Below are 26,119 nucleotides of genomic sequence, written 5' to 3'. Positions count from 1 at the left end.
AAGGTATGCAACCTTAGTCAGCATGTCAACCACAACCATGATGGAGTGGTATCCTCCCTGAACTTGGGGTAGGCCAACAACAAAGTCCATACTAATGAATTTCCATTTCATTTGGGGAATGTCGAGTGGTTGCAACTTCCTTGGCATCTTGACATGTTTGATTTTAATACGTTGACAAGACAAACGCTCAGTGACATACTTGAAAATGCCACCTTTAAGACTCTCCCAATAGTAGCTCTTCCTAACTGCATTGAGAGTCTTGGTATAGCCAAGATGTCCTAAGAAAGGGGAATCATGAGCTTTGCACAATATCTTCTGCTTAAGTGACTCGATTGCCAGTATACATGCTCTCATTATATAGTAGACAAGTCTACTATTGACAGAGAATTCATGATACTTAGCCTGTAGCTTTTGTTCCTGGTCCTTGATAGAGATTTCCCTTAGCATCTTTTGATAGGCTGGATCATGGCATGCTTCTTCTCTAGCTATCTCAAGTATTGGGTTGTTTGGCATGGACACCTTTCTAGCTAGAGATCTAGCTATTGATGGATTTTGCAAGATTAGTGAATTAAGGAATGCCTTGCGACTGAGTGCATCAGCAACTACATTCTCCTTTCCAGGTCAGTACTTGATCTCAAGGTCATACTCCTCCAGCACTTCAATCCACTGACATTGCCTCATGTTGAGCTTGTTCTAGGTAAAGTTCCGCTTGAGACTTTTATGATCAGTCACTAGTGTAAACTTGTTACCCAACAGGTAGTGTCTCCAAGCTTGACAACTAAAAGTTCAAGATCATGGGTAGCATAATTCTTCTCATGGCTCTTCAGTTTCTTGAAGATTATGCTATAGGATGACTTTCCTACATGAGCACACATCCTAAGGCAAGCATGATAGTATCAGCTACTACCTCAAACTCCTTACTGTGGTAAAGAAGTTTTAGGATCGGTGCTGATACCAAACACTGCTTCAACCTATCAAAGCTAGTTTGTTCGGCAGTTTACCATGCAATGGACGTTTGCTTCTTCAGTAAGTCTGTCAAAGGTGCTGCAATCAAAGCATAGTTTTTTATGAAGACCCTATACCATCTTGTCAATCCAAGAAAGCTGTGTATTTCTTTGAGAGTTGTTGGTATTTGGCCATCCTAGAACATTTCTGACTTAGGCCGGCTCCACTGAGATTCCTTCTGCTGATATGACAAATCCCAGATAACCAATCTGATGTTTGAGGAATGCATATTTCGTCATCTTAGCATACAGCTTGTGTGACCTCCTTGTCTCAAGGAAAATCCGAAGTTGGGGTTCATGATCTCCTTCGTGTTTGGAATAGACTAGAGTGTCATCAAAGAAGACGGCATGAAGTTATCAAGATATGGTCTAAAGATATCTTGCATTAACCTATTGAAGGTGGCAGGCGTATTCGTAAGCCCTAATGACATAACTAGAACTCAAAGTGTCCATATCTAGTGTTGAAGGTCGTCTTTGGGATATCTTCTTCCTTGATTCTTATCTGATAGTAACCAGACCTAAGATAATCTTGGAGAAGATCTTGGCACCTTGAAGACTATCAAGAAGAGCATCTATTCTAGGAATATGATATTTGTTCTTGACTGTTGATTGATTCAACCTTCTATAATCAATACATAGTCGAAGTGTTCCATCTTTCTTTTTCTGGAACAGTACTGGTGCTTCCCATGGTGAACTGCTAGGACGGATGTAGCCCTGATCTAGCAGTTGCTTGAGTTGTTCCTTCAACTCAATTGCTTCTGGTATAGACATTCTATAGGGTCTCTTCGCAATTGGCGCAGCTCCTATTACTAGCTTGATCTCATGATCTACTTCTCTTTGAAGCGGGAGTTCTGTTAACTCTTCAGGAACTACGTCCGCGTATTCCTTTAGCCAAGTGACCAAATCACTTTACTTATTTATCAATATTCACAGTCAAGACAATCGTTGATTTAAAAAAAGTTTTATTCCATTCATATGAGCATAGCCCTTTCGAGGTACAATTATTTCTTGGGGCGATGGAACAAGTTGGTACATTAATTCGAGGAGAATAAGATATTGTTGCATTCAACTACAGGAACTGAGTAGTAGTACGGATTGGGGTCATCGATTTTCAGGAATCGATAGTTCATTGGAAGATTAGGGTATCTTTTCCTTTGATATCCATTCTTCTCATGACGTCCCAAAACCTTGATTCGGTCGACAGGGATTCTTTGAATCACTTCCCCGTACACATACTTATTTTGGTTAACCCTTCGACCCCTGACCTGTAGGGTCGCGTTTGCGTGAGCCTCAACAAAGACGAACAGCTTCACGATCTTCAAATCCTCCACCCACTTGATTCTCTTTAAGTTAATTTGAAGGTACGCAGGTCGATGGGCAGCTATGTAATAGATCCCTGAAACACCCATCCATCTCCGTTCCACGTACACAGGCGATGGATTGTAAATGCGGTCTAGGATGTTCATCATCTCAACCCTTTGTCGATAATCCGTGGAATGCATCGCGGTCATAAACATGACTCGGAACACTAAGAACCTGTTCCATGCTTCATAATTTTGCAAGACAGCATTGAAAGTAAGGAAATGTTTGGGACAGTAACATTTGCTTTACTTCTTCTTATTAAAATTTTAAAAACAAGTCCTTTGTTGGTTCGCTCTGATACCAACTGTAACGTGTCCACTACAATCATCCAGGACACGTCTTAGCAGTCCATCGGAAAGGATGTCTAGAAAGCTCCGCCCGGCACTCCCATGGAATGTTACGGGATTTGCGATCTAGGTCTTTCCGTGTCTGCCACGTAGCGGAAGTATCCTGGCCGTTCCCACTTAGGATCGACCGGAATTACGGTTATCCTGATTGGCCATTATCTAACAGCAACTAGCATCAAACCCAAGCGTACTACTTTATGCAGAAACGCCAGATCCGAAGCAGATTTACGCTGCACTTGGTTCAAGGAGAATGGGAAACGAGGGGGATGCAAAGCTCAACCTCTCTGCCATAAGACATAGTCCCATTCCGTTCCCCTAAAACATCGTAAATCGGTTAAGACATAACTCTAGGTTATTGCTTTCATTATTCATTTTCTTTGACGATCATTCAGCTGTTCTTCGAGATTTTGAGAAAAGTTCCCGGCTAACCAAGAACACCCAACCCTAGGACGGACCTATGGCCTATCCTCCGCACTTTCCTCGGTTTGTTTTAGTTATGTAATTATCTAACACATTAATTTTGACATGTAACAGTCAGCTTCTTTAATTAATCCGTTTAGCACTGGTTTCTTCACGTAATCTTATCACGTGACATAGAAAAATAATATTAAACAAATTCTTTATTATCATTTCATCATTTTATCTTTGAAATACAAGGAGTTCCACCCGTAGGCTTGTCCATAATCTGCCCGAAGACTATCCAGTAATCCACAGGGATCACTATTCCAAGCTTCCACCCGTAAACTAGTATGCGGGCCTCGAGATCCAATCCCGAGTCATGTTAGCCTCTTGTGCAGGTCCCGGAACACGAGGGATTTATGGCCAGAGCCCCCCTGGCACCCAAGCGTCCTCCTGCTCCAAGTAGAGCTCAACGGAGAGACCTCTCGCGGCGGGTTCGGTCCACGTTCCCGGCGCGGTCAACAACCCCCTTGATTAGGGTCAGGCAGGCAGTCGGGGGTAACTGAAGCTATCTCTCCCTTCAGGCCTTAAACCTGAAGCATTAGATATCTTTTTATCCCTTTAGTTCCTTGAGTAAACAATGCAAACAGTGCTTTCTAAACTCTTACAGGCACAATCATTTCCAGTGGTCGTTTATTTGGCCAACAGCTAAGGAGTGAATCCTTCTCTCCGAATGCATCCAGCACTCGATCCGGGATCAATTGCGACTTGGCAAGATTCCCAAGAGTTTGTTTGTTAACCCTTATATCCTTGGGTTAGGGCCGTACCCTATTAACCCAGCTTAACCAATACCTTAAGTTCTATTAGCAGTAAATATGTTATTCCAATTTACTGATTCGTCTTTTGCTTCCAAGCAATTATCTAATCCACTTATCTTGGTCACCTTTCCCAAGAAAGGGGCTATATCAGGATGACCACTCATTCTCTTGCAAGATAAACTTGCGCAAGAATCTGCCAATCTCATTTCGAGGAATTGGCCATTCCCTTGTGGTCAACCCACAAGTCATGGATCCGGGATCAATTGCGACTTGGCAAGATTCCCAAGAGTTTGTTTGTTAACCATTATATCCTTGGGTTAGGGCCGTACCCTATTAACCCAGCTTAACCAATCCAGTGCAATCAGGAATGGATTAGATATGAAGACACCCTAACCCTATTTCCATCATTCATGATTTCATGATTAGAACGACATTCGATGGGTAAAAAATAGTCCCATGGATTAGATGTGACATGTGCACTCATTCTCTTGCAAGATAAACTTGCGCAAGAATCTGCCAATCTCATTTCGAGGAATTGGCCATTCCCTTGTGGTCAACCCACAAGGTCATGCAACTTTGCAACTTGTTGCACATGTCACATCTAATCCATGGGACTATTTTACCCATCGAATGTCGTCTTCTAATCATGAAATCATGAATAATAGGAAATAGGGTTAGGGTGTCTTCATATCTAATCCATTCCTGATTGCACTAGGCCGACCTTGTCGGTCCTAGGGTTCCAATTCAAACCGAGTTTCATCTTTTTAGCGAGTGGAATAAGCATTGTACAACCTTTCATAACTATTTACGTAGTTGATTGAGATTTAAGCCAATTGACTAGATTTTAATCTACTTTACGCAGTTTTAAGACCCATTTCCATGCCTTGTAAATTCCTACGGATTATTAGCGACCTTCTTTTAATGAATCATTTCAAAGGAAAGATGCCTAATAATGCGACATATGATTAATTATTTCCCATGCATAATCGAAAGTGTACATCAGTAATTTCAATTTTATAAAGATGGGCATTAGTTAATCTGAGTTCGTTACTTTGCAATGCATAATAACCACTTTCCAGGAATGCTTAAAGGTCTTATGCTCTTCTTTTTCATTCGTTTAATACAAATGACCAATTCCTTGATCGAACTTATTTCTATTAATTTAGTCAAGGTATTTCAATTTTAAAAATGCATCCTAATTCCATAAATGATCCATGCACAATTGAAATATTATGACATTAATCAAAATTAGGAAGAAAAACCTGGACTTGTGGTGAAATATCCACATGGATGTTAGGACATGATCCTCCTGCGGTTGCGCCTTGTGCCTTCTTAGGAGCCATCGTGGCTTTGAACTTCTCGCATTGGTCGCGGACTTAGGATCTTGGCCCGTCTCCTTCGAACGGGAAACTCCCTTTGTGACCGCTTGCACGGTTTCTCGGAATCGGCTTTAGAAGGCTGTATAGGCTTCCTCCATGAAATGGTTTTAAAAGGCTTATGTGGTAAGGGTTTTTTTTTTTTTAAAGAAGAAAAGAACCCGGCCTATGATGGAATTTAAAAGGGAAGGCAAGGAAAAAAAAAGGTGCTTAAAACCTTGGGGGTAATAAAACCCGCTTGATAAGGCCTATGAAAAGCCCAAGGAAGGTAGTTTTAGATGGGCTTTGTGAAATGCTAAAGGGGGGGAACAAGGATTTAATTACTGGGATAAGTCAAACTTTAAGGGGACTTGGGTAGGAATTGCAAGAAGAAGGGGCTAAGGTGGAAATTTCGAAGAGAAAGGGGACTTGGGTAGGAATTTCACAGAAAGGTGTTTTAAGAAACCTGGGGTTAAAAATGGCCAAAAAGGGACTTATATGGAACCCATGGGAAGGGGGTTTTAAAATGGACTTGGTGGAAAGAAGAGGGAAAAGGGGTGTAAGGATCACCTGTAAAGGGATTAAATCCCGGGGCTGGGGTTATAAAAACCCTCTTTGTAAAGGCAATAAGAAAGGGGGCTTAGATCCCTCCCCTTAGAAGCTTCCAAGAAGCTTCTTGGAAGCTTCTGAGCTTTGATACATGGCATGAAGAAGCTATGTGGAGAAAGGGGGATGAGTTCGACTGGCGGCATGTTGGCAGGCAGGGCCGAGATGAGGCCATGGCGGAATTCAGCGGCAGCTTCTTCTTCACGGCGTCGATTCTCCTCCCACTCTCCTTCTCAGTCAGCGTCACGCTGCCTCCTCTCTCATGGTAAGCCTTACGACCTCTCTTCCAGTCCTCAAATTGCAACGTGATGGCCCTCCTCGGTCTTCTTCAGCCTCACAGTGCACACAGAGAGACGATGCTACTTCCTAATTCTTATGTGGCAGCAGTGCAGCATTGTGGCTCTTCCCTCTTCACTCCCTCCCACAAGGCTTTTATAGGTGAGGGGAGGGGACCTTCCCGGCGCCACGTGGCCATAGTGCATGGCATATCCCCCTTGCACGAGCTCCAGCGAGGAGCTTAATCATCCACGCCACTCTCCCTCTCCTCCAACATGACCGTCGACTAGGGAGAGGGGATAATTTTGAAACAAAAATTACCATAATTCCAACAATTATCCTTTTGGCCTCCTACCAAGAGGAGGTTCTTATGAAGAATGCGGGTTAGGAATCGGAAATATTACAAGAATAAGGAACTATAAACTCATGATGAATACCTTGATCCTTACAGAAGTCATCAAATAGATTGGATACATATTCACCGCCATTGTCACTGCGAAGAGTCTTTATAGAGAATTCAGTTTGAAGCTCCACACTTATCTTGTATTTTTTAAATATAGATAAAGCCTCAGAATTATATCAAAGAAGATAGACATGTGTGTACCGTGAGAAATCATCAATAAAAGCTATAAAATATCGATATTGAGACTTTGAGGCAGGAAAAGGACTGCAAATATCGGCATGAACCAAATCCAAGAGAGCATAGGAATGTGATGAAGTAGAAGTGTGGAAAGGCGAACGATGGTGTTTTCCAAGTATACAGTACTCACATATTCCCATACATGGATGAGATTTAAGATCCATACCTTGCACAAGACCATGACGATGGAGATCAAGAATTTTGGCAAAATTGGAGTGTGCAAATCGTTGAGGCCATAATTTGCAATCTGGATCTCCAGGGGCAGTAACAACATTTGCAACCGTATCATTCAATGATAGCTCAAATAGATTACCATGTCGAGGAGCCACTGCTATAGTATTTCCATCTTTCTCTATATGACATTGATTATGATCAAAGCCAAAAAACAAACCAAGATCAACTAGACTAGCAACAGAAAGAAGATTTCTTTCCAAATCTGGAACATGAAGAACTCCTCTTAATATTCTAGTGGATGAAATAGTCCCCAGATATAAATCACCCACTCCTTTGACTTGACAAGTCGTATCATCCGCAAGGTAAACAAACTTCTTGACCGGAAGAGAATGATAATTGTGAAGCCACTGTGATTGGTATGTCATGTTTCCAGTGGCACCTGAATCAATGATGAATAGAGAACCATCATGAACATGAAGTACCTTTTCTGAAGAGATATCATGATGGACGAAATTGAGCTCCTGCAGATGAGTATGATCATTATCAGTTGTAGTTTGTTGAACAATATAAGCTCGAGAACATTCTTCATCATATCTACGTTTATAACAACGACTAGATGGATGATCTGTATGTGCACAATAATCACAAGGAGGAAAGCTTTTGGACGAGCAAGGTTGCTTTGTAGTAACTCCATGCTCCTCATCATATTGACGTGGCCAGCAATCAGAAGCCACATGGCCTTTCTTATAACAATAAGAACAATGTTTGTTAGGATAAGCAAGAGAAGAAGATTTACCACCTTGATTAGGGCGTCCACCTTGCTAAAAATGTGAAGCGGGACGCTTGCGAGCAACAAAAGCAGCATCAAAATCCCTTTGTTCGTGAGTGACCAAAACAGCATCAAATTTTCCAAATGATGCTCATAACGTTGAGAATATTCAATAAGAGATATACATGCTTTGTCAAAGTGGATATAATCCTTGTTAGACAAAATAGTGATGATATTGTCATATAAAGGATCTTTGATGGTATGAAGAAGTTGAGTAACAATCTGATTTTTAGCAACAGGAGCGCCGGCAGCACCAAGCTGATTGATAATGTCTTTAAAAGCCTCGATATGAAAGTGCATAGAAGTACCAACCTTATATGGAAGATTCTTCAAACAAGTTTGGAGATATAAAATTTCACTGACCGATTTCTTCTCAAACGTTGAGATAAGATACTCCCAAACAGCATGAGAGGTTTCCAGATGAAAGACATCCAACATAAGTGAGTCAGGAAGTGCAAACAATATATAACAATGAGCCGCTTTGTCACGACGAACCCAATCAGTATGATCAGTTTTCCATTGTTCAAATAACAGGCCATCAGTAATCAGAGAATTGTCATTCATCACATCAATAGGTTGAACTGGGAAAGACAGGTTGCCCAAAACAATATCAAATAATTCGTCACCTTCAAGAATTAGCATCATCTTTGCTTTCCACCCAGGAAAGCCTTGTCCTTGGAAGAAAGGAACCAAACGTTGGCCAGACGGATATCCGTTAACAATTACACAATTGGCCATGCCTGTATTTCGAGAGAAAACAAATAAGGTGAGATCGCAGAATCTGCAAACCATGAGATGCATGTAAGAATGATGAAAAGTATTGAGTGACTAAAAAGAAAGCCCGAAATAGAGAGATGTAATGTGCAAGACGAGATGATGCGTATAAGCAAAGTGCTATTTCGGTCGAACAAAGAACGTGAACGAGAATAAAACATCGCTAAAAATAGCAAGATATTTTCTTGTCATAATCAACGTCATTAACGAAGATGAGGGATTAATGAACTGTAATTGGGGATTAAAGAACTGTAATTAGAATTATAGTTTTAAATAAAGAATCACAGATTCGAACAGAACTATTGTCTTGAATCCTGAATTGTCATAACTTTTGATCCAGAACTCCGATTGACAAGCGATTTTGACAGGTTTTGACAAGCGGTTTTTAAAGACAAAATTAACTAATACTTCTAATTTGAACAAGTTCATGTATCAAATCATCACTTGTGCAAATAATTCAATCAAGTATAAATAGTGAAACAACTTACCTTCCTTGTTGTTGCTACGCATCCATAGCTCTGATACCATGTTAAGAGAGAGAGAGAGAGTACGAGAGAGATACACAAGACATGCTTCCAAAGAATGATTTATATTGATGTAGAGTTAGTATATATAGGTGAGACCCAAGTCAAGTGAGAGATGATATATATAGTTGTAACAGTCAATGGGGTGGAAAAAATTGTCAATGTTGAGGAGAAGTATACTTGAATACTCTTTAAGACATTATTTGTGCTTTGGGAAACATGATGTAGGAGAATTGAGCTCATTGACACCGCGATTAGATTTGATCAGGTAGTGGGGGCCTTCAATGTTAGTGATGGATCGTGATTGTTGAGTCTACTTGAAAAAAGAAAAAGGAAGTGCACTATGTAGGGGTGTATCTACCTCACTGTGCAGTGTTTCATGGTTTTTGTGCTAGTGAAACTGGGAGTTGGGTCAAAGCACAGGGAAACCTGTAGTGGCGTCGTACTCTTGAGGACCGTGTTTGCGTACAGGGAGGGTGATGTGGGTATCACTTAGGGAGATAGATCTAGCCATAGGCAAGCACAAACTCCCTAGGTGTGTTGTGCTCTCTTGATGTGCCCTAAGTCTGAAGTGGGGGGACAAGAAGGGCTAGGGGGCTAGGCACGGAGCCGGCTCACCAAGACCAAGGCCACTGGACATGCCTAACCTGAGGACCCCTAGGTGCAATGTTTGTGGCACTCTGATATACATGGAAAATCTCATTGTTTCTTTTCTTTTTCTTTGTGGAAGTCTTTGTTTGTTTGCGCTTTCTTTTTTTTTCTTTTTTTGTTTTGGAGATGCATTGGGAGGGGGCACTCTAGACATCATCTTGTTGCTCTATAGTAGTTACATTCTCAGGGGGTCTAAGAGATTTACCCAAGGAATGCATGGCTTAGCATGGAGCCCTTTTCTCTTTTTATTGCACTTTTTGTGGCCACAGAGGGGGCAGTTCCTTCACTCATTCTTTCTTTCGTCGATCTAGTTTAGAGTTACACCCTTCTTCATGGACGAACTCTAATGGCTCTGACCTCAACATTCTCTTTTCCTGGTGTGTCCTCATGGGGCATAGCCATAGCCAGCTGAATAGCCTCACTAGGTTGAGAGGGTACAACTGCCTCTCTTTGTGGAGAGTCTAGTTATTTTGACAATTCTCTTTCGTTTAGCCCCTCATCTGATTGCATTCACATTTTCTCTTGGTTGGGGGGCATTTTCTCTAGGCTCTTTCCCTTACCCATTGGAATATGCCTTCATTGCTTCTTATCATAGCGGCTGTTGTGTTTAGAGCTGTTTTTTTCTTGCTCTGGGAGTTTGGGTGACTCTAGTGTAGAGCCAGGAGAGGGTTTAGGGTTCCTACTATGTAGGCTTGGATGAAACTAGCTGAAGAAGTCAGGGTTGTATTGATGGGAAGCATAGGGATCTAGGATTGCAGGGTCTTGAGTGAGCAGAAGACATATGTGCTAACATCAAGTACCATGCTCCCTACTCCTAGCCTGCTAGCCACATGTCAATCTTCTTCTAGAAGCAATTTATCAGACAAGGGATGTTTTTGGATAGTGGCAAAAAGCTGGACCTCATGGACCATTGCCAACACTCGTAATGAGGTTGGGGAAATGTAGTGAAATCATGTATTGATGTCCAAAGTGATTTCCTTTGCTTAGCGAGTGTCATCAATCAATGGCCAATTTTGGCTAGCAGAATTTGATTGGAGTACCATTTCTACACAAAGTTTCCTTGTCCTTTCCCTTTCCGTTCGATTGATTTTCAAGCTTTTTCTTGTTTGTCTCACATTGAGCAGTATAGAGTGAGGTATCAAGTGCAATTCTCTAGTTTTGGCCTTTGGGATATCCTTTATGACTTCTTCAGCAAAAATTACATAGTGGGAGGAAACATGTTGTTGCTCGTCCCAAGTTAGGGGTTTGGCTATGAGTTTTGTGTGCTCTGGTGTTGGCCTTTCAATGTCCACATGGATGTATGCACGTGTAATGGCTATCAGCTTCTTGTGATCAAGCTTCATTAGGCACTTCATCTCTGACTCATTGGTCATATGTGCCATCTCCTTAGCCAAATCTTTGAGAGGTTTCTCCTTAGGCCTAGGCTTTGGGTGATTTGAAAGTATTGAAGGTGTCAAGGATGTTGCTTGCAACACCTCTTCCATAGGTGAATTTCTAAGGATAGGTTTTGCAAGGGGCATCGTCCATGCCCAAAGGCTGTGACTGTTGTGATTCCTGATTGGAAGTAGTAATGGCTAGTTTAGTGGATTGGCCACTATTAGTAGACTATGATGTCAAGTCCTTAAGTAGATCAAAAGTGGCTGTGTCTTTTTTTGCCCTTTGCGCATTCACTTGTGCAGATCGAACATCAGTTGAGCTAGACATGATGGATTGAAGAGGCCTATCCTTAGGTTGAGAGCTAAGGGTGGTGTCATGTCCCACTTCTTGGACATTTGGAAGCTTAAATGGAGATAGATATTGGGATTGAGCAATTGCACTTGACGGCTACTATTTTGCTTCCTGTGTTTGTTTAAATAAAGAGAGTGTAGGAGATTTGGGACTCCTACATGGACTTGGCGCTAGTGGCTAGAAGATTTGCTCATGATTGTTAGATGATTCTGCCATTTTCTTTGTTGAGCAATTAGTCTTATCATGGGCAACATTGCGCTTGTGGTGCTCATTATCCTCATGGGAAGTCAAAGGCTCCTTGGGCACTAATGGCTTTTGTGCACACTTTATAGTTACGTCTAATATCCGCTTGTTAAACACGCTAGGTTGAGGGTCTACCCTTCGAATAGTCCTATTTGGTTTCTTGATTTCAATCATGAGGGGATCAGTCACTCAAATGTTTTTGAATCGAGACTTGGTTTTTCATTTATATTTCCTCATGTGCTTCTTCTCTCTTGATACGTCCTGGCCTTCAGTTGTGACAGAGATGGTTTAGCAGGGGGTTTTGGTACCCAAATCCATTAGTTACTTGTGTAATACCCTTGAGCATGTAGCAACGCTTTGGATATCCATCACGGCATTGTGCTAGCTCTCCCCCGATGCCTTCCTCTATAAGGGTTCGGCTTCTTTTGTGGTCTTCTATGATATTTGTAAGTCCAAATCCTATCCTTAGCATTGTCTCTTGACCTTCTTATTTCAAGTATGGCCTTGCTCACTGGTTTTATTTGTTCAATATGTGCTTGTGTCAACACTTTCAAAAGTCCTTGCTCTCACCACTAGGCATTTCTGGCATGTGAGAATGTTCATCGTCTTTCCCTCGAGGTTTGATGAGTTCACCCTTACTAAAGGTTGTGATTATCCTTACACCAAGTACTATCAAGTATATCATGTACTACATAGTTGACCTCACACTTCATTGCCCTTTTGAAGGGTCTTCCTAGGAGGGTTTCCTTTCCATGATGAGCACTATTTGGCGGAACATGGAATAGGCTAGGAAAGCTTCTAGTTTCAATAGTTACAAGGATTTCGCACTTCCCTATAAGTGCTTGTGGGTGTCCCCCGTTGAGCTCTGGTTGGCCTAGTAGGGTCCATGCTTTATAGGTCAAGATATTAAAATCAAACCCTTCATCGATGAGAACATCGACACTATGATCTCTTTTTGTAGTGAGTTTGACCCTAAGGTAAGCAAGCATTACTATGTCTTCATCTTACTGGTCTTGGCTTATAAATTCAAGCCTTCTCATACATGCCCTTGAGTCCCCAAGTGCACCACAAGATGTGGATTCTCCACTGATGTCTTCAGTCGTTTGTGCAGTGCTGATCAAGGTGCATATATCATCAGATTATCCTGTCTAGCCATCCTTGCAATTGTAGCTTGATATTATTGTATTATGCCTTGACTAGATGTAGTCCAAATGCAATACATACATGTTTTTGCTGTGTGGCCTTGTTTGCCTTGTTGGCTAGATTGGCCCATTGCAATTCTAGGGTCTGTGTTTTTCTTTGTTGAGTATGGGCTTTTAGTTGTTGTTTTGTGAGTGAGAATCTATGCTTGTGCAGAGCCATTACTACACTAGGATCTAATTTGGAGGACCTATCACAGTGCACTTTTTCTCTCCAACCTACTTAGGGGAGATGTAGAGAGGGCCTCTATGGGAGTCGGGGGGGGGGAGGGGCAGTCCCCCCTGGTCCGCAAGGCTATCATGCTGTCAAGTGTTTTTTTGAAAACTGAAAAGCCCTAGTCTAATTGTAGTTAGGTTTGATTTTTACCAGCTAGTTATTTGCGTGACAGTTTGTTTTGTTGTTTCGTAATTTGATTTCTTGTGTTTGTCTAGCTTAGGATTTGTTTTTGTCATTTTGTTTGATTTGTTGAGTGTGAAACTTGATAGCCTTGGTTGAGCTTGGTATGTTTTTGGAAAGGATGAAGATTTTTTTTGCCAATAGCTACTAAACATTGAGGAGCTAGGTATGTATTCTTGTCAAGACCCTTGCACATCACAAGGGATAATGGGTTCACGAGTACTTCACGTTGCACTTGTTGATGCACTGCACTCGGGGGTCGTCTCCTATTCTTATCAAATACTTCCATGCCATGGGTTGGGATTATGCACGCTTTGCACCATCATTGAGCACTAGCACGGCATGAGGTCCGCTGCAGCTATATGCCCTAAATCTTAGATGCACGCGCACATGAGAAAGTGTAACGTGTCCACTAATATTATCCAGGACACTCTTAGCAGTCCATCGGAAAGGATATCTAGAAAACTCCGCCCGGCACTCCCATGGAATGTTACGGGTTTTGCAATCTAGGTCTTCCCGCATCTGCCACGTAGCGGAAGTATCCTGGCCATTCCCCACTTAGGATCGATTGGAATTAGGGTTTTCCTGATTGATCATTAGCTAACAGAAACTAGCGTCAGACCTGAGAGAACTACTTTACGCAGAAACGCTAGGTCCAAAGCGGATTCACACTGCACTTGGTTCAAGGAGAATGGGAAACGAGAGGGATACAAGGCTCAACCTCTTTGCCATAAGGCATAGTCACATTCCGTTCCCCTAAAACAGTGTAAATCGAGTAAGATGTAACTCTAGGTCATCGTTCTCGTTATTTGTTTTGATGATGATGATCATTCCGCTGTTCTTCAAGATTTTTGAGAAAAGTTCCCGGCTAACCGGGACCACCCAACCGTAGGACGGACCCATGGCCCATCCTCCACACTTTCCTTGGTTTGTTTTAGTTATGTAATTAGCTAACACATTAATTTGACATATAACAATTAGCTTCTTTAGTTAATCCCTTTAAGCACTGGTTCCTTCACGGAATCGTATCACGTGACATAGAAAAACAATATCAAGCAAGTTCTTTTAACATTTCATCATTATCTTTGAAATACAAGGAGTTCCGCCAGTAGGCTTGTCCATAATCCGCCCGGAGGCTATCCAGTGATCCTCAGGGATCACTATTCCAAGCTTCCGCCCGTAAACTAGTATGCAGCCCTCAAGATCCAATCCCGAGTCATGTTAGCCTCTTGTGCAGGACCCGGAAGGCGAGGGATTTACGGCCAGAGCCCCCCTGGCACCCAAGCGTCCTCCTGCTCCAAGTAGAACTCAACGGAGAGACCTCTCGTGGCGGGTTCGGTCCACGTTCCCGGCGCGGTCAACAACCACCTTGGTTAGGGTTAGGCAGGTAGTCGAGGGTAATTGAAACTGCCTCTTCCTTCAGGCCTTTAACCTGAAGTATAGGTACTCATTTAATTTGTAATTCATAATTCAAACAAAGCCCTAAAATCTCTAGCAAGCACAAACATTTCCATTAAACAACCCAGTTGTTTGGCAAACTGCTAAGGAAGTGTTCTTTCCTTTTTGAGTGTATCAGCACTCGTTCCCAAGGTGTCTTGTAAATTGGCAAGATCTTTTACATTCCGGTGTAGGGCATACCCAACTTGGTTAACCCTAAAGTGCCTTAGATATGCTAGTTTCCGGTTTACAACTTTCCTTATTTAGAAGGATATCCAAAAATACGTCTTTTTGCAAGATAACTTGCGTAGGGAACTGCCATCCTTGATGAGGGTTTTTACCCTTTCTCCTTGTGAATCAATCACAAGACTAAATGATTTCATACTTGTTGCGCAAGTCCTGCGATGGAATAATCTGTTTAGATTCTTTAAGCTGACGTATGTCACGCCTAGGGTTTTTTCTTTTAAGAACCTTAGGGACAAACCCTAGTTTCTGATCTTTACGAATTTATTGTCCCTACAATAAGGAAAGTAGTCAAGTGTTTAGGGTATGAATGTTTCTATGTTTAGATTGGTTTAGTTATCTTTCGGAAGGTAATATTAATCATCTTGTCACGGTTTTGCTATCCTTGTGACAATTTACTTTCCAGTCAACACAGCTTAATTTTAACTTCCGTTTTCCTTACAGATGAACTCATGCCAAATAACAACATTTGCCTTGCTAAGATGTGCAATTAGCAAAGATAACTTCCTAGTAATTTGAGCATCGAAAGAAACCTTTCATGAATTTAATCATTTACAACGATTCATTGAGAAGGGAATAAGACTAATGGTGCAAGATATAATTTCTACACCTTAGGATTTAACTAAAATATACTACTATAGTAAATGGATAATCTTGCTCGTAATTTATAATGCTTGATGCAAATTGAAGAAAGCTAAGTTCTATACATTGTCATTTATAAGCTAAACTCCTTCGTTACAAATAACTCGAACAAATATATCCTATCCTTAACAATTTTTCTTTGCATGATCAACTTAAAAACAAATTAAAACCAAGAAGAAAAACCTGGCTTTGAGGTGAGATATCCACATGGATACCAGGAGATGACCCTCCCGTAGCTACACCTTGGACTTTCTTCGGCAGCATCGTAGTTCGAATGTGAGATAGCCTTTTCCTCTTTCTTCTGGAATTCCACCATCTCTTTGGATCAAAAAAAAGTTTATGGGTGAGTGTGGTGTTGCAACCACAGAACCCTTGGAGGATTTTGACTTAGTGTAGAAGGAATAGAAAGCACTTATTCTCCTTCCTTCCCTTTCTTTTATCTTCTTCCCACTCTTCCTCCTTCACTCCTTCTTTTCACTCCCTCTACTTTCCCTCCCTATCTTTTATCTCACGGCTACTTTTCCCTTATGGGATATCATCCGAGGCCATGATGATGATTTGGATTTTTAGGTTCAGGGGGGGAAAAATAATAAGGGGGATACGGGGGATTAAGAGGAAAGCTTAGGGAGTTGTGGGAAAAAAAATGAAAAGAGTTATGAGGGGGGGTTGAAGAGGGTGAAAAGGGGCTTAAGGGCCCCTTGGAAGCTTCCTCTCCCAAGAAGCTTCCACGCCACGTGGAAGCAGAAGACCATCAACGACTCGGGCAGCAAATTGATAGCTGGGGGGAAACGCGAACTGGAATGTTAGGGCCCGATGGCGTGCGCCAATCCTCCTTCCACAAAGGCGACAACAACCTTCTTCACGATTTATGACCCTCCCTTAGTCGTCACGGCAGTCCACTCCCTCCACCTCCCATCTCTCCTCACGGCAAAGGCCTTCACTCCCACACGCATTCAACAGCATCTCCTGCCGGCCCCCCTTCAGCCCTGCTGCCCCTGGTTTAAATAGGGGAGGGGAGGGGGATCTTCCCTCCCTGCGTGTCATCACGCATGTTCTCCTCCCTCATCCCGAGCTCCACCAAGGAGCTTAATGGCTCCTTCTATTTCCCTCCCCCTCCAGCTCGTCAGTCGGGTGGAGGGATAGGGGGGGAAATTAAAAAATAAAAATTTTCATTTATTCAATTCGTTTTTTTACGCGGAATATTACAAAAAGTGCCTGTCATTGAGTATGCACAATTCTTATACAATATTTGGGATGTTCATCACAAATCTAGGAACCTTTGGTTGAGAGTATAAGGAGGTTGGGTGAGCTAGAGGGTCGTAAAGGATGCTACCAATTGTGAGATGGGTTATTTATATTTGGTCAATATCTTGAGGACCATCATTTTCTAGAGTGATTGTGAGATTTTGGATGGGTGGACCAGAGTATATCATATCTTTTTTATGAGAGTTTAGAGGTGAGGATAAGGATTTAAATAATCAAGGAACTATGTTTGCATTTTGCATGAGGCACAATCACATATAGATAGACTAGGCACAATTTCTTCAATGCATACATTATTTTAGTGTGTAGCATTGATTGATTGGTTGCATATATGGATCCAACATTGCATATTTTTTTCATGAATGATTGGGCATGGAGTTCATTTCAAAAAACCATATACCTACTAGGGGACATTGCATAAAAAACAAGTTCATATCTAAAGAATATTTATTTTGAAGACTCAAGGATCAAAGAAAAAGGTCGTACGTTTTACATTGTCAGTGAGTATTTCTTGAAGAAAAAGAGAACATGTTTGTTGAAAGTGTGTGCAATTACAAGAACAATAGGCCAAGGAAGGAAATAAGTCATCCAAGATAAAAGATGGAGAAAAATGATACAATTTATGAATATCAGTATTTTTATCCATTTTTTAGGGATTTTCGTAATTCTCCCCGCGCTAGCTTGTTGATCAGATGCGTTCTGATCATTTTGAGTATCAAAACAACTATATTCGGAGTTCAAATGATGAAGTTATGATCCAAATAAGTTGCAGACAAGCATAGAGAAAAAAAAACGAAAATAATGAAAAGCAGTAGAAAAGCAAAAGCCAAAAGCTGAAAGCAAAAATCTTAATGTGTGTGAGTGTGGATAGAAAACTATATAAGGATATGAGAATAGAGAGTTAAGGGCCTTCCCCCTTGATTTCAATTGTATTTTGTGAGAGAGGAGAGTGGTGGGTCGCATGCTAGAGTGAGCTCTTGTCATGCCAATTTGGAAGTTGGAGCTTTTGGGTGTCAAAGCATCGAGCATCGGCTCAAGGTTGTTAAGGTACGAGAATATATTTCTCTTGGTTTATTTTTGAATTATTGGTATTTCCATTGTGTGGTTGTGTGATGCTCTACCCACATACAGGTTTTAAATTTTTTGTGAGCTGTAAGAGGTATTGTTTTTAGTCTTGTTTTGTGGTGTTTTATCAAATATCTGAATTTTTCAAATTGAGTTGTGCATTCGACAAAGTCAATTACCCCAACCGGCACTCCTTAACATCTCGTTATCGGGTTGTGAGTGAGGCTTGCTCTCGATCACCGCTCGCATAACATCTCTTTTTTGGTGGCCCCACTGAGGAGTGCCGAAATTGACATTGTTGTTGTTTTGAATGTGAGTTTGTTTTGATTTCTTGTGATTGTTGAAAATGGCTAATGAATTTCTTGAGTTCCATGGTAATCATATTGAAGATCCCGAAAGATTTGAAGAAAAAATAGAGCTGTGTTGTTTGATAGATAGAGTGACTAATCTTGAGGATAAACTCTAGATTTTTAGATATCAATTGCAGGGAGAAGCACGAAATCGATTGCTTGACTTTGAGAGAAGCTTGAAATTTAGGAGACAAAATTTCGACTATGAGACCATTAAAAATGTTTTTTTATCTAGGTTTAAAAGAAGAGAAAGTCAAAGTGAGATTTGGGCAAAAATAGAAACTTGTGTTCAAAAAGATGATCAGTGTGTTGAGGACTTTGCTAGGGAGTTTGAAAGATTGTGGAATCAAAGGAGTTTAACATTGTTAGAAGGTGAGATAGCCCCAGTTATGTTGAAGATAATGTATTTTGTAAATGGGTTAAAATTAGAAGATTGGAGAGTGAAATTAGAGGTAAAAAACCTTAAGACTTTTGGGGAAGCGGTGAAGATAGCTCAATATCAAAAGAGAAAGACCAAAAGAAAAAAAGAGTTAGGGTTTGATGAACCAAGGGAAAAGTTGGGTTCAAGGCAAGTTGAGAGAAAAGTTTTTAAGGAGCAGAGACTTAGTTATGTCTATCCTGAGAGAGGTACACTATATTCTCTATTTAGGAGAGATGAGTTGACTTGTGAGAAATCAATTGAAGTATGTGAGAAGAAACTCCCTAGGGTGGCTGAGGAGAAAAATACTTGTTTAACTGATTGGAGTGAAGAGTCTAGGAGTGTGAGTTCATATCCATTGACCATGGATGCTTCTAGTCCAGTGATTAGAGATTTAACTAAGGAAGAGGGATCGACTGATGATACTTTGGAGCTTGAGGACTATAGAGATGAGCTAGAGATGGATCTGAGTTGTAAAGAAGAAAATGAGAGACCATATTGTTTTAAGGACCAAGAGTTTTCATATTCTTTGGGAGAGGATGTGAGTCAAGAAATTTTTGATATTTCTGATGAGGAAAGGTGTGATGAAAGTTTTTATAGTCATGGCAGTGTTGAAGAGAGTAAAGACAATTTAGAGAGTGAGCTTGTTTGCTTTGGTGATAGTATAGATGGATCTGATTGCTTGAAAGATGAAGAGAGAATAGAGGATGATTTTTTAAGTTTTTTAGAAGACCATGAGGGGGAGGGCTTAGAAACTGTAAGTTTTCAAGATGAAGTTATGATCATTGTTTGGTTGATTTTGGCAACAATGTCAAAGAGAAAACTTCATCTGATAGTGTTTTAGTTTCTTTGAGTTCTCCTGAAGGTTTTGATGTTGTTTGTAATGATTCTGATTGGGGTTTTAATGATCCTAAGTGTGACATTGATGAGGATGTGAGAGAGAATTTGAGTAAGGCTTTAAAAAGGATTGAGAATTTAAGGGAAGAGCGGTTTAAAATCAAGAAAATAGAGTTGGAAGAGGTTTGTGAGGAGGTAGTTGGGGATTTGGTAGTTGAGGAGTCTTTGGTTGAGGTTATTGACCCGAAGTTGTTGCATTGTGAAGATGTTGTCTGTGATGATGAAGATGTGAAAGTTTCTTTGGTTTCTTGTGAGGTTTCTTAGAAGGATACTATGGAAGGTGTTTACCACTCTTTGTCTGTGAAAGACTCGATGGAGTCTTGTATTGCTGATGAGTTGAGCAATGTGGCTAGGTGTCCTAAGTGACCCCATTTGTGGATGTTTTTGGTTCTTGTGGTGTTATGAGTCTGGAGTTGACTCCTTTTGATGTTGTGTTTGATTTGGATATTGAGTTGGGAGATCCTTACATAGTATCTTTAGGTGAAGTTGTAGATGAATCAGTGAATGAATTTGAGATTGGCAACAAAGAAAGGGTCAAAACTTTATTTAGAGACTCTAAAAATAACATGTTTTTTCCTAGGGTGGATGGGAAGGGTAGGTGGATTGTCATTGTGGGTGATGAGATGTTTTGCTTTGACAATGTGAGTTGTTTTGAGAAATTTGGATTTGAAAATTTTGAGGATTCCAAAGAGAAATTTGTTGATGATTTTTGTGTGCTAGTGCAGAAGTGGTTTGAGAATGGTGTGTCATGGATTTTTTTAATTTATGAATTTGAACAACTCAGAGATAGATCGTTGGATTTGATTTTTGATTGGCTAATAAATGTTGCATCATTTTATGACAGAAACTACTGCACATGAATGTTTGCAGATTAGGGGGAGGGCTAAATATGTCAAGTGTTTTTTGACCCTGAAAATATCAAGGTCATAGTCGCTATGAGTCCACCACGCACTCCGAAAGAGGTACATAGCTTTCTGTCATCGATAGGGTACTATCGGAGGTTTATAAATGCCTTTGCAAAAAGGACATTGCCATTAACGAATTTATTATCCTTTAGCTGTCTATTTGTTTGGAGCAACCCTTGTAAGGTAGCTTTCGAGGATGTGAAATAGGAGCTAGTAAAAGCACCAGTTTTAAAAGCACCTATATGAGGCGAAGTATTTTACATATTTTTAGCAGCCACCATGCATAGTATTAGCTGTTGTTTAGCCCAAATGTGGGAGGAAAAAAGGTATCATTCAATAGCTTTTGCTAGTCGGAAATTGGGCATTTCAAAAATTAACTACACCTACATGGAGAAGTTGTGCCTTGCGATGGTCTTTGCGACTATGAAATTCAGGCACTGCATCCTTTATGAGAAGGTAGTATTCTATACGAAGGCAGAAGGGCTTAGATTGCTTATGAACAAGCTGCAACCACCTGATTGTTTGGCAAAGTGGTTAATCACTTTGCAGGAGTTCGATTATAAGATTAAGAGTAAGCCACCGAGGTTGCAGGGTATCGTGGATTGCCTTGTGGATTTGGGGAGCCGAAAGTGATGGGAGGCATATTTCACGGTGGATTCCATGCCACAGTGGATTCCGTGAGGTTTTACGGTGGATTCCGTCAACTTTGATGACTGGGGCTCATACAAAAAGTGGATTCTTTGTGCGAGAAGTTGATGGGGACGCTTGTCCTTTTCAGGCGTTTCATTAATTGAGTGTGTACATGGGTGATTCCATAGCAGGTAATTCCACAAAATGCATATTAAATTAATAAACATTTATGAGTTTAGAGTACGTTGTCGAAGGGTTTCGAAAGCAATGTCGCGACTTCAGAAGTCCTTGATAAGTTTCAAGATAGAATATCAGTTCTAAAATAAGAGATATTGGTGATAAAATATGGATCAATGGATCATCTTGTGTTAGATCTTTTCTATTCAAAGCTGTGCATAGTTGAGAAGTACAAGGTTTCTGAATCTGAAAATCACAGCAGCAGAGATGTATTTACAAACAATTTGCCAAAGATTTTGCAATTCATGGCCACACTTAGGAAAGCCTGAGCTTACAAGTTGTAAATGGACACCTTCCCATTCTCAGCAAGAATTAGATCTTTGTATACAAGGTTTCTGAAGGTTGGCTTATTGAAAAGTGCAGTTGTCAATATCATAAGTGTTTAGAACCAGCCAGGGTCTGGTCTAAACTCTATGTCACTATGTTACTTAATCTGAATTCACTATTCATCCTGTATACATTCAGCATATCCAGGTAGATAAGTGATATTTGTGTAAGGAAAGGCTATCCAAGGGAGCTTGCAATACTTGTATTTGTCCGAAGTATATTCAGCACCGGAAGGAAAGGCAGGCTAATGTACCCTGTTCTGCAATTTTTCCTTTCAGACAGAATTCAGTTTCTGTTGGCATGCTTCAAGCTCATGCTCCAAAGTTGTTGACAGTCTTCTTTTGCTTGCTTTAATTGAAGTTGAAGATCTCTATTCATCTCTCCAAAACTCCACAAATGCTTTGAATCATGTAAGAGAATACCAAAGGATTCCAGTCTCACAGATAAAAGATGATATAATTATTGTTGACGCCACAGCGGCAGACTAGATCACTTCCTGGAGGAGCAGCCATGAACTTCCAGATGTATACTTGGGTGAACATGTATGCTTGTTATTAAGAAAACTTCCCACAAGGCTGCAACTATTGATATTGTTTGTCTTTTCTCTGAGCTAACTCACTGCCTCCTCTTTATCAATCTATTCCAAAGTTGCAACTAGTCGACGACTTTCTCCCACTCTTTGCTGTAACACATAACGATGCTGTGGCACTCTTCGTTGTAGTTGTCAATGCCCATGGACAGCACCTGGCCTCCCACCAACAGACGCTCTCCATGTAGTGAGGATCCATGGTCTTGTAATCATCCTTGAAATCGATCCAGCCAAGCGATTCCTCCCAATGCTCTTCTGTATGTTCCCAGATGGGCCTTCCTGTCCACTATCTTCCGCTTTTCTTCTGGGTATCGACCGTTCTCCTCAGTTGATCTCTTCCCCCCCAAAACTACAGCCTTCTTTTCTTACGTTTAGCATTTGATCCCCTCCTCTAGAATATCCACACTCTTTTTCTAGCATGGCGAAGGCTTTTCCCCTGTTTCCGTTTTCTACTTTTTCTTCCCCCTTCCGACTAATAAAGCGGCTGGCTTTTCTCCCCACCAAAAAAAAGTGACCTCGCCCAGATTCCTTGACGCTCGTTCACTGGTGTTGGCTGTTTTTTTTTTTGGAACGGAAAAATGCATTCAGAGGTTGCCACCAACAAGCAAGAATAATCGCTGATAAGCCAAATTTCACATGCCAAGAATGAAGATGGAAATCACGAAGCTCAGCTACAGTGAATAGCACACCTAGCAGCATCACTGACCCTTTCATCTCCATCTCTAGACGAATCTAGTATTTCAAGAGCCTCTTGGAACTTGGCCAGAGCTCCATCAGCTAAGGTCATTTTCCTTTCATGGCTTGGTATAGGTAGACTCTTCCTCAAAGGCAATGCATCTTGAGCATTGAGAGAGAACTGTGGTATCCGGTCCAGTCTAGAAGCATTGACAGAAACATCTGGTGACTGCAATAACACGGGTTTCTCCTTAAAGCCATGCTTTCTTGGTGGGGATGCTAATCTTTCAGCCATTGGGTGATGCATGTCAAAAACTGTTGTTGCAACTCTATCTGGTATTGCTGCTATTCGACTCTGCACCGATGCTTTTGTAGTTTGAGAGGGATTGTCCCGAATGGAATCCCGACCTTTAGGAGTTGTGTGGCTTGGGCTGCCAGCAGCTAGAAACAAATTAGTCATGCAGACATATGCTGCAGCAGATTTATCATCCAACTGTAACACATGCTCAAAGGCCCATTTCACAAGCTCCACATTTACCCATTTTCGACAAGCACCCAACAGGGCCAAATCAGAGTCTGGAACATTCTGAATGACACTTATTGCCTTGTCAAAGTGACCTGCACGACTGAAAAGATCAACCAGGTAACTATGATGTTCTGAACTCGGAATGATACAGTAGACAGTGCGCATAACATCATAATATATTTGCCCCTCCTCCACTAGACTTGCATGACTGCAAGTAGTAAGCAAAATACTGAAGGTGACACCATCTCGATCAATACATTCTCCTCTCATTTTGTTGAATAAGTTGAAAACCCTTTCAGCCTTACCAAGCCGAGTATATCCTACCATGAATGCAGCCCAAGAGACAGTATCATGTAATGGAAGCCCATCAAACGTTTCTTGCGCTTTGGCAAGTGCACCACACTTGGCATACATGTCCACCAATGCAGTGCCTAGCATAATATCATGATTCTCTAATAACCCCACCCTGTAGACCTCAGCGACGTCGAACAAGTTCCAAAACAGTGTGAACCTTTGGTGCCCTTCTCTTAATTTCCATTGCAATGATACCGAAAAGAAGTATTTGTACGGCTGAGCTAGTGGCATACCAAAAAGATCCACTTATTCCATATGTAAAAGTCTCATTCGCTGACTGTAATATAGTTGAAACCCATGTCCAATGGCTGACAACATCTGGACAGACACCCTCTAATTACATGTGATGATAAGAAGCAAGTGCCTTGACAAATGGTCCATGTTCAGCATAACCTTTTTGGTGGATTCCACATCTCGGATGCGTAACAGTATGACATCCACCCCCTCTAATCCCGTGCATCCTCCAGATTGGCCAACTACCCATGATCGTTATCATCAAGATCCACAAACAGATCAATCTCTTCATTATGCATTTCCGGTATATCAACAAGATTATCTGTCATATCATCTGTCTCTTCCATTGGAGTTTCTTCTCGTTGTTCTTCTCTTGCAAGTTCTTCCAATGCATAATCTTCATCATCTCTTTTCTTGAAAATCTTGATTCTTTTTCCAGCGGCACTCTAAGCACTGTCCCATCCAATTCTGTCAGCTCATATGTTGCATTATCAAAGACATGTCTGACTATGTACGGCCCAAAACATCTTTTCACCATCTTTCGAAGTGCAGTATACTGATTTTCAAGGCTGCTATCAAAGACTAATACCCAGTCTCCCTCTTCTATTGCTCTAGGTCGCAAGCGATGCCTGCTGTCAAACCTGTCCTTATTTCTTAGTCTAGCAACCTTCAACCTGTCAATAGCTAGCTGAATATCCTCTGGTCTTCTCTCCAATAGTCGAATCGGAAGAGCTAAGAGCTCCTCTCTCATCATATCCTCATGCCAAGGTAAAACTGACCAAGTCAAAGCACAAGTCTCAGTCGGCATAACCGGTTTCTGACCATACATCAACTCTGCGGGCATATATCCTGTGGTAACACTGTGAGTCATACGATCAGCCCACAAAGCAAATGGTAGAAGTCTCGGCCATTCTCCAATCCGTCCTCTGCATGCTTTGGCTAATGCTTTCACTATCGGCGGATGCCCTCTTTCACTCTTCCCATTTCCCCCTGGATTGTATGCTGTGGTTAGAGCCAACTTGATTCCTAGTTGAGAGAAAAACTCCCTAGCTTCATCTGCATCCAATTCACCGCAATCCGCAGTGATCTTACCCACACAACCATACCTATAGAAAATTTCTTCCAATAAGAACTTACACACTACACTAGTGGTCTTTGTTCTCAAAGATCTGCCTTCAACATGATTGGTAAGATCCTCTCTAGCCAAAACAATATACCTCATCTGCCATAGACCCATAGGCATAGTAACCAAATCAACTACCCACTTATAATGAATGCATAGCGGATAGGTCAGATGAAGCTCATCTCGATGACGCACTACCGAATACATCTGGCAGTCTCTTCAAGTCTCAACAAAATGAGAAACATCTCTATACATGCCTTTCCACCAATATTTCTCCTTGATTTTCTCATAAGTAGCCCACACTCCTCTATGACCAGCTCAAGGACTCTCATGAAACTCCCTCATTGTAACGTGTCCACTAGGATCATCCAGGACACGTCTTAGCAGTCCATCGGAAAGGATGTCTAGAAAACTCCGCCCGGCACTCCCATGGAATGTTACGGGTTTTGCAATCTAGGTCTTTTCGTGTCTGCCCCGTAGCGGAAGTGTCCCGGCTGTTCCCACTTAGGATCGACCGGAATTTGGGTTTTTCCTGTTTGGTCATTAACTAGCAGCAACTAGCGTCAGACCCGAGCGACCTACTTTACGCAGAAACGCCAGGTATGAAGCGGATTCACGCTGCACTTGGTTCAAGGAGAATGGGAAACGAGAGGGATGCAAGGCTCGACCTCTCTGCCATAAGGCATAGTCCCATTCCGTTCCCCTAAAACAGCGTGAATCAGGTGATAGGTAATTCTGAGTCATCGTTCTCGTTATTTGTTCCAGCGATGATGATCATCCCTCTGTTCATCGAAGATTTTGAGAAAAGTTCCCGGCTAACCGGGACCACCCATCCATAGGACGGACCCATGGTCCATCCTCCGCACTTTCCTCGGTTT

General features: G+C 41.4%; 1 protein-coding gene across 1 annotated transcript; it reads right to left on the bottom strand.

Moving 5' to 3' along the window:
- Nucleotides 1-22,996: 22,996 nt before the first annotated feature.
- On the bottom strand, nucleotides 22,997-23,944 carry LOC148022322 (pentatricopeptide repeat-containing protein At2g27610-like). The gene has a single exon (XM_087696835.1). It carries the CDS (start codon nucleotides 23,942-23,944, stop codon nucleotides 22,997-22,999), a length of 948 nt encoding a protein of 315 aa, XP_087552961.1.
- Between the last annotated feature and the right edge of the window lie 2,175 nt (nucleotides 23,945-26,119).

The sequence above is a fragment of the Lygodium microphyllum genome, chromosome 17 (assembly GCF_053477565.2).
Source record: "Lygodium microphyllum isolate KBCC chromosome 17, Lygodium_microphyllum_v1.1.10, whole genome shotgun sequence".
NCBI lineage: Eukaryota > Viridiplantae > Streptophyta > Polypodiopsida > Schizaeales > Lygodiaceae > Lygodium > Lygodium microphyllum.
Note: the sequence above shows the minus strand (reverse complement) of the source record. Positions and strands in the feature narration are given on the sequence as shown.